The sequence below is a fragment of the Neolamprologus brichardi genome, chromosome 20 (assembly GCF_056152115.1).
Source record: "Neolamprologus brichardi isolate AB-2024 chromosome 20, ASM5615211v1, whole genome shotgun sequence".
Taxonomy (NCBI): Eukaryota; Metazoa; Chordata; class Actinopteri; order Cichliformes; family Cichlidae; genus Neolamprologus; species Neolamprologus brichardi.
The window spans coordinates 2349508-2358806 of NC_142123.1; the positions used below are offsets into that span (position 1 = coordinate 2349508).

A 9299-nucleotide genomic window follows, 5' to 3' on the forward strand; every position below is an offset into this window, starting at 1 on the left:
GTTTTTCTCGTCCACACGTAAATGCAAAAACGGAGTTTTCAAAAATATCCACCCTGGCCAGAGTTTTTAAAAATCTCCATTTTCAGTGACCAAAAACGCTGTTTACGTGTGGACGAAAGGTGCAAATGCATAGCAAAATCTGCATTTTCAAAAATACCCGAGTACATGTGGACGCAGGCTTAATGTGAAGATGCCGCTTGACTGCACCACTGTCAGCTTACTCTTCTACATAAGCTGGAGTCAGATTAGCGTTGCTGAAACACTCTTAACTTTACATTAAGTATTTTTTCTGCATTGTATTCTGCAAAAAAAAAAAGTTTTTTTAAAAAAGTAACCTTTTGGTTTCAGCATCTTTCAGCAGAACATATCACAAATGCCGATATTTCTGATTGGCCGGTACTAGCCTTCATCCAATATATCGGTCAGTCTTGGTCTACATGTAAAACAAACATTTGTCTTCTATTGCATATTCACTCAAACAATGTTTTTACGTATGCAGGTAAAGCTTAACTGATTTGACAGGAAGAGGAGCAGAGTGTGAGAAAACACTGCCCCCCTTTGTCTACGAGATATCTGATCACCTGTCGCTCTTTTTGCAAGGTAACCCAAACCGGGCGAGCGCAACAATGCGTAGGTCCTGCACAAAGATCCTGAAAGACAGAGGGGCCAACAAACCAGCTGCTACCAGTTCTACCAAACACACACTGAAAAGAGGAGGGACAAAGAGTGGAGAGGGGGAGATGCATTTTCTTGAAGGCAGGGCAGCAAAAGTTTTCTTGGGGTCAGTGCCCCTCCCTGCTCGCCGCTCATGATGGTGGTTTGTGTTTACAAAGCAAATATGAGCAGGCACAGTCACATGCTTCTTATTAAAACATTAATGTAACAGGTAGGCCAAAGCACCTCATTTATGTGGAAACACGGTCTCGACAGGCAAACCACATTCTCACTATGCAAAACCTAGAGCGTGTATTTTAAGTGAAGACACAAATACGGAAATCACCTGCAACTGCTTTCAATTTTCCAACACTTAATCAATACAGTTAGAAACTTCTCTTCTTAATTCCCCTTTATATATAACTAGTTCGACAAGATTAAAGCCTAATCTCAAAACCCATTCATCTGTAACGCCACAAAACCGAGAAAAGCAGCTGATTCTCATTTATGTGTTAGGCTGGAAATAGAAGTAGACGCCATTTCAATTTGATAAATGACAAAAAACAATTAAATTATTATCAGATTGATTCTTGATTTCTCTATTTCTACACACATAAGGCACATAAGAGCAGGCAGATTCACTGGCTGAAAAGCTGCCTAAGCATTGTGTTAAATCCCCATTAGATCAAGACTTAAAGGCAACAGTTTGCAGCTGTGGTGTAATATTTTCAGCCTCTTTCGCACTTATCTGTCCTCATTCTAGTCACCAGCCTTCCCATCTTTAGCCCGAACGCTCTCCAAACCCTCCCTTCTTCGTCATTGACCTCTGGCTCAGTCTGCTGAGAGATATAACTTTCCCTCCAATCTGCTTTTCACAACACTCAACAAAATAACAGGAAATTGGAGAAATGCCATTTCCAGTTCACAAACCCGGAGCTACCTCCCAGAACCTCTTTGTTAACCTGATTATTTAAGCAGTGGTGCAGCGGTGATCGACAGCAGTGATAGCTCGGTTGAAATGAGAGGCCTTTATCATCACAGACTTCTTTGAAGGCTGATTCACAGTCAGAGCCTGAGATAACAGCAAAAATGTCCTGAGCTCAAGGTCTTCTCATGTGCAACGCAAACTTGTTTACAGGTCTCCAGGAAGTTGTTGTGTTCCAAAACAACAGTGATGTAAAATGACTGCAGCAGCACCGATATTGTACAGTTTATTTACCGTATCTAGGAAATGCGACCACAAAGATATGAGTGATGTAAGAAGACACAAAAAAATGCAGCAATTAGCCATTAATCGGAAGCAGGAGATTATTGCTGTGGAGAAAATATCCTGTTAGTTCATCCCTGTGAGTTCATGCAAGAGCTGCGAGCACACCAGCCAACAGGGGATATACACAGTGAATGCCAGGAATGCAGGTGCATGAAGGCTTCAATAACTCATGCCAGTGTGGCCTTTAAACACAATGCCCAGCCCAAATCTGAGCCTGAGCTATGGAGAAACATTTCAAAGTTTTCTGAATCAGACTTGGAGGAATTGCTTCCTCAGAAGGTTATGTTTTAAGAAGAAGTGGTGCAAATAAAATAAAGCAGAAGCAAAACCAATACAAAATCAAGAAACTATTAAGAAAGTTTCCCATTGTTTCTCAATATGACTTCATTAAGTTCAGACGTAACATAAAAACAGAACTGTGATCGTAAAAATGAGCACATTAAGGAAGATTACTAAATGACACTGAAGATGAGCATGAGACATTATTCATCATGTTACTAAGGTAGGTCTAGACCAGAGACAGCATCAAGCTGTACTTCTTAGCATCTGTTTTAAAAAAAAGTATAGCTGCAAGGCCAGGGTTCCCACTGTACTGAAAAGGAAACCACTTCTTCAACCTACAGCCCTGGTGCAGCTGCGTTAGCGGCACATGCAAACCCCCCCCCCCCCCCCCCCCCCCCCCCCCAAAAAAAAAAAAACCATTTAAATAAAAAAATTAATAAGTGAAGTACTTGTTCAGAATAGTATAGTGTTTGGGGGCAATATACTTATTTGAACTATTAGTAAGTTAGCTAAATGTGAAGCTAAAGCGAGCAGAGGGTTAGCTTGACTTAACCAAATAGCTAACGTGGTTCTGTCACACACCACACCGCAACACTTCATTTTTATTGGTGTAACACATTAATAAGAAAACTACTTGTACAGAATAGTATAGTATTTTGGGGCAATATACTTATTTGAACTATCAGTAAGTTAGCTAAATGTGAAGCTAAAGCGAGCAGAGGGTTAGCTTGACGTAACCAAATAGCTAACGTGGTTCTGTCACACACCACACCACAACACTTCACTTTTATTGGTGTAACACATTAATAAGAAAACTTCAAAGCCTTTTAACTTTATGGAGACTTACAGTGCTGTGCAAAAGTCTTGAGCCACCCCTCATGTCTGTATATTTTGTTTCCAGGGAGCCAGACCTTTTTTTCTAATTACGTAAGCTAGTTAGCAGCCTTTTTCACAGTACTGTACATGCTTTAAAACAAGGTAGCCTCTTAGACTTGATCCTTTTTATGGTATTTATGCTAACAACCCTTATCTGTGGGGTCAGTATTCACATATAGCTCTAAGCAAGCATTGAGCCAAGTGACCAAAATGCCAATTTTTTCTTAAAAAATCTGATCTGATCTATATGTACATATTATATCACCCAGCTGTAACTTAACCCTTGCTTTCCAAAATAACTACAAGGAGAGAATAAGTGAAGCAGTAAAGAACCAGACTGGAGAATTGTAGCCTCAGGGTGCAGAGAGCCAGGTGGATAGCCTTGTGCTGATCCCCCCACCCCACCTGCTTGGCTGCACTAGGACTAAGTTATTAGTGTGCACTCAATTCCCATAATCCCTTTCTTTCTGAGACAGAGCGGTGGGTGGCTGAGCCAGATGTATATAATTAATGCAGCTTTTCCCTCTGAGAAAAGAAGCAATGTGGATTTGGGATATCAGGCAAATAAAAAAACTCAAATTATCATCAAACACATTAAAATGATTTAGGTTTTATGTCAAACACATCAATCAGCTTGAATCTATTAGTTCCTCTTAAGTGGAATCCAGCAGACACTACGGCTTCCCTTAGATCTTCCCCATCAAGAAACAGTGATGTAAGACATGGCACTGGAGTTACATTGTCAGCATTTCACTACATCTGACAAATGACACAGATCTAACCTTCTCTTTAGTTTTCCCAACATTTGCTGCTGCTTAATCTCAAAACCTCTTTCATGAGCAATCAAAAGACGAAAGAAAAACTGCAACAGCACATCCACGCATGACGCAACTTGATGTCAGCGTTTAATAGACACGGCGAGCTGAGCGGAGCAAGATGAATGGTTTAGGGCGGTTTCCAGCGCAATCAAGAAGTGAAAATAATCCTACACTGCTCCTGTAACAGCTCTTAAAGATGTGTGCGGCGTTTAAAGATGTTGGTAAAGCCATTATAACCAAGAACAGTGGCAGGCCGCCAGTTCAAAGGGAATTTTCCTCCTTTTGAGGTCTCCTGTGGCCTCAGCCTAGACCAGGCCACAGGAATCCAGCAGTGGATTGGTGCACAAACCTGGAACCTTAAAAGATCCCAGGCTTTGAAATGCCACTCACTCATCTCACATTATTTTTATAAAGACAGAGTCATATGGAGAAAGTTACTGTGCAGGGCAAAGCCACACTGAGAGTGAGTTCGGGGAACGGGAAGGTAGGAAACACTGACTGGGTGAGTGAATGAGAGGCTCCATTTCCATCTGGAATTGCACAAAACCAAGGATAAGTGAGAGTTACCAAGGACAAAGAGGGGGTAAAAGAAGCCAAAACTATTAAAAGAATTCTACCAATGACCAAGATATAATTTTACAAATATGGCTTTGATGTATTTACACTTGTCTGTCTGTGGGGTCGACAAAGATCTGTATCGCAAGCTTAACTTAATGGCAACGTTATGCACCAGTAGCAGCGTGGAGGGAACACAGTTCTCATTGTAAGGCAAACCAACCACAACTACCACTGGCTACAATGCAATTTCCCCTGTAAAATACAGGAAGAAAATACCAGGCAGCTGTTTCCAGCCGCACAAAACTGGGCTGAAACTGTTTCTGAAGATGCTGGACAAAAGAGAGGAGATGGAATGAGAAGATGCTTTTAGCACATGCAGCCGGTTAAACCTGACCCCGGCATTTTATTAGCAGACGGCATGAACTAGTCGAAGCCAACCCAGGGGTCTCGCCCCTCCTCCACCGCCTTCAACAATCTACAGTAGAGAAATTCTGTTAAAGTCATTAGCCCACGCATATTACTACGCTCGCAAACGCTGCTGAGCCCATGACATCATTATGGGCTGCTGTCATTCCAGTGGGATGTCTGTGTGCTCTGTCTGAGAGAGAGTTGGGCAGTCCCAACCATTTGCACCAGCATGCCACCATGAAGCATAGAAAACACAGTGGCCTAGAGGACGGGAAATTACCCATTTCAAAATATCCATTTATGGAGCGCTGAAGCTGAAGCGAAGCCAGTTATGTCTCTGCAAACAAATACTGAAGAAATCAGCTCAGTTTAGAAAGAGTGATGTGAAGTGTCTCAGATGCTTGGCACATGCGGTATGATACTATGGGAAGTGCACCTCGGGATCCAGCCCCAGACAGCCAAGCCATGAGGTTGCCTTCCTGCAAAATCAGGAGCCTTTGATGTAGCGCTATCTCCCAACAAACAGCTAGCAGGGCCGAGAGAAAAGCAGTGTCTGATAAGGACTTGAATATATAGAAGAACGTTGCACTTTCCCACAAAGTAAAGGAAATGTGGAGCTATTATGGGCCAGAGTGAGGTGGAGGTTGAAAACTTTTCCCACTCGAAAACACAACTGAAATGTTGAGTCTACTGCTCCATGCATAGAAATCATCTGCTCTGCACGGCTGAACATAATAACAGGGACCGATTTGTGCTGCAGTACTTTCAAACAGCTACACTTTTCCTAGGCAGGATGTGTTGATAAAAAAAAATATCCAAAAAGTGTTTTTATGTGTGAAATACGAGTGAAGTTCTTTTTATTCTGACTTTTTTTTTTACAGCCACTCACTTCATAAAGAAGTTATCTGCATCAAAGGGACATGCCGTGGGCTGTCGTAGTAGAGCTTGTAGCATAGCACAGGGTGTAATTGTCGTAATAGCTGAGATATAGCACAGCATTCAAAATCAGGGGCTGAATGGCTTCTTGCTGCGTTAGTCTGCTCATACGAGAGCTTCGCTCCGTGGCTGCTGATTGCTCTGGCAAGCAAATAATGGCTTCATTCCAGAAACGTGGAAGGTCCAAGAAAGAGAGCGTCTGAGTGATGCTGCGAGGATCCACTCACATCTTCGGTGCTTGATGCTGTAATTAGGGCCTTAGACAGCTGAAAGTCAGAGCTGGGTGTGGTAATGTTGAAAATGTGGAGTGAGGAGCATAAAATAAGCACCCATGGGAAATTAGGATGCTACTGTTTGACAAGAAAAATAAATAGAAGCAGAAAAAAGTCTAAATTTTAGATGTTGGATTACTCAGATTTCAGCTGAATGCTGTTATGTGTCAGTGTGATAGGCAAGGAGCCAGGCGGAGGTGGAAAAGTATTCAAACAAGCAGTTTAAAGAAGTCCTGTGAGTAATACACTGTGACTGAAACAGTTAGGAAGGAAACATGTCCTGGTGATCGTTCCAGATCTCAGATACAGTGCTGTGCAGAAGTCTTGAGCCACTCCTTACTTCTTTAGAAATGGCGAGGAACATAGGAAACGGACATAAATGAGAATGCAGTATATAAGGCAAAAGATTTTGTGCAATTCTAAAGAGTTTGAAAGTCAATATTGGTAAGTTGTCGTCATGAATATTTATCCAGGCGTCTTCCTGGTTGTTTCAAAGCTCTTCTTTGCTTGTTGGCTGCTTTTTGTTTTTATTCCATGACAGAAGTCTCCAGTGTGTTAACAGTGGCTGTAGACACCTGCTGTATAGACCTGTTGCAGCTGATTTTCAGTCCACTTCTTGTGTAATTCAGCTCAGCTGAAAGCCCAGGTGCATCTCTCAGGTCACGACTCAAACACATGACTTCCACATGTTTCAGAGAGTTTTTAGGCCTGTAACTTTTTCCTCTACTTGTTTCCACCAGTTTTCTCAATTTTTCTAAGATCACGTTGCACATTATGGTGAATGTTTTCAGCTATTAGCTCTTTTGGGATCACCTTAATGATGCAAAAATACTGTTTTATGCCTGTGAAAATGTTATGTTTGGCATTTTTTATAGATTCAACCAATGAGCCAACCTGGAGAAATATTGTTCAAGACCACTTTAAAAATGGCAACAACGTCAGGTTACTTGGAAGCAAAATATACAAAAATTAGAGATGGTTCGAGACTTTTACTGTATTACTATGACAAAAGTGGACTCCATGTTGACATGAATTGCGACCAGCACACCCGGGCTGTCCCATCTAAACTCAAAGTTTCCTGGCACACGCTTACTGGCTTCCTTGTTAAGATGAGAGGGCTGTCACCACTCATGCACGACAATGTTTGAGTCTGACATGGTTGAACAGCAATCTCACAAGATGTGTGCAGGAAATGAAAGTTTCAGACCAAGTTTTGCACATTAAGCCTGATAAAACTTGTTGCCACTACTCTTTGAGTTTGTTAAACTGAATTAAAACGTTGAGTAAATGCCATGAAAGAGATTAAGGGGGATTCTCTGACAATTTGGAAAACTTTTAAGAGTAAGAGGCTTTACATAAAGAGAAAACTGAATAAAAAAAGATGGACGGATGGAAACATATGTTTTCTTATTTTTTCATTAGAACAATACGAGACTTTTTGTGGAATCCCCAAATTAAAACTGTATAGTCAAAGTCGAGCTGCTGATTACATTCCGCCCACCTAAGTGGAAAAAAGCCCCAAACAAAACCCAAATTTTCATTACAGCATCTCCTCTTCGCTTCAGCGCATGAATAATGAAGAATCTAGACACGCGATCGTGCTTGAAAGAGAAAGTAGCCGTAAAGTCCCGCTTTGTGACGTGCTGAACGCTGAAATGCCCCCTCTGACGCATAAATGACACCCTGTCATCCTTGTTCGACAGGGAGGTGGGTGTCGACGGTGTGCTCGCTATTACAAAGCGTCTAAACGCCTAAACTCAGGCTTGATGTGGAGAGTGTAGGGAGGTAGGAAAGGGGAGGGGAGGATACTTCGGGTGTGGGAGTTTTGGGGGAATTCAGAAAATGTTGTTTTTTAGATGAGTCGCCTGCAGCGAGAGGGGCTAAACTAAATAAACGCAGACGCAGAATGCTGTGATGTTCTCCGTCAAGGATATGCAGGAAAATGTCCTCCATCCTGTAGAGGAGAGGGGGAAAAATCCCGTTTACCTCTCCCCCTACCAAACACCACCACCTCCACCACTCTCGCCATGCCGCGCTCAGTTTGTGCCACTTCAGCCAAACGCTGAGTTGTCTGACTTTTGGAGAGACAAAAGAACCGCAGGAGCGGGGAGAGAATGAGGGGCGGGACGGAACGGCACAGGTCGGTTCATTTAATACATCAGCAGCTCATAATGGTCCATAATAGTCCAAATAAATAAACAAATAAACAATAAATAACAAATAAACAAAAAAAGAGCAAGAAATAAACTTTTTTCATATATAGAAAGAACAAGTCCACTATATGGGTTGTTTATAACTGTGATCCAGTGTTTTAAGTAAAAATCAACCCACCACCGACAATTTTAAAAGCTCAACAAGTTTAAAAGCAAAACACAAACAGCTACTACTCGATTATTCGACCGCACCGTGGCAAAAGTGCGCTCATTAGCCCGTTAACTTACCAAAACAATGGCAAATTTCTCCTCCAGCTCGGTGGGGTCAGGCATGGGCACCTTCAGAGGCATGATGTGCTGCTTCATCTCCGACTGGCCGTCCACACTCTCTATATTACCCATTTTTAATGCCTTATCCTGCCGTCGACTTGAAACTTGCCTCAGCTTCAAGAATAATCCAAGTAAAAGAAGCAAAAAGAAAGAAATCTCCAAAGTATTCCGAAAGTCTCATCCGCGATTTAATCCGAATAATCCACTTCTCTCCAAAAACAGATTATTGAAGAAGAAAGGAAGAAAAAAGCTGACACTGCAGTAGTCCCTAAATGCCATTTACCCCTAATCACGCGTTGAAGTTGACAGTGTTTGACTCGAGTCTCTTTTTTAAAAGTAAGAGCGCAGCTGCTTCATCTTCCAGAAAGTAGCCTCTGTCTTGCCTGGCCGATCCATTACTTACTGCGAATTTTCCCCAATGACAGATAACTTTCAAAACCCGACCGACAGTTACTTTTAGGTGCTGCTCAACTTTCTTGGCTCCGACGTGTTTCCATTCATTACTGTTGTGTGATCCTGATTAAGGTCTTTGCTGTTGCCTCCACTCAGAGCTCAGGGTTTTCTTCTAGAGTCCTGCCCGCATTGGGGGTGGCATGCCTCCCGTTGGTCTGACTGCACGTCAGTCATTGCAATCTGTCTCCGTCCCTCCCGCCCCTCACATCTGTAAGCAGTGAGCCTGCATACAGCTGGACGGAAAAGCCAATTGTCAGCACTTTATCGCGACCTGCTGGCAAGAAATTGC

The 9299-nt window shown here is 42.3% G+C and overlaps 1 protein-coding gene across 8 annotated transcripts in view; it reads right to left on the minus strand.

The window, feature by feature from the left end:
- The window catches only part of fmnl3 (formin-like 3), a 35571-nt gene extending 26496 nt beyond the window's left edge, over positions 1 to 9075 (minus strand). For all 8 annotated transcript variants that reach the window (XR_015717033.1, XR_015717032.1, XM_006785648.3 and 5 more), the window contains exon 1: positions 8516 to 9075. Coding sequence is in view for 6 of the 8 variants with exons in the window: in XM_006785648.3 (XP_006785711.2) it covers positions 8516 to 8629 (114 nt within the window). In the remaining 2 variants the exon portion in view is untranslated. The remainder of the gene's footprint in view (positions 1 to 8515) is intronic.
- Between the last annotated feature and the right edge of the window lie 224 nt (positions 9076 to 9299).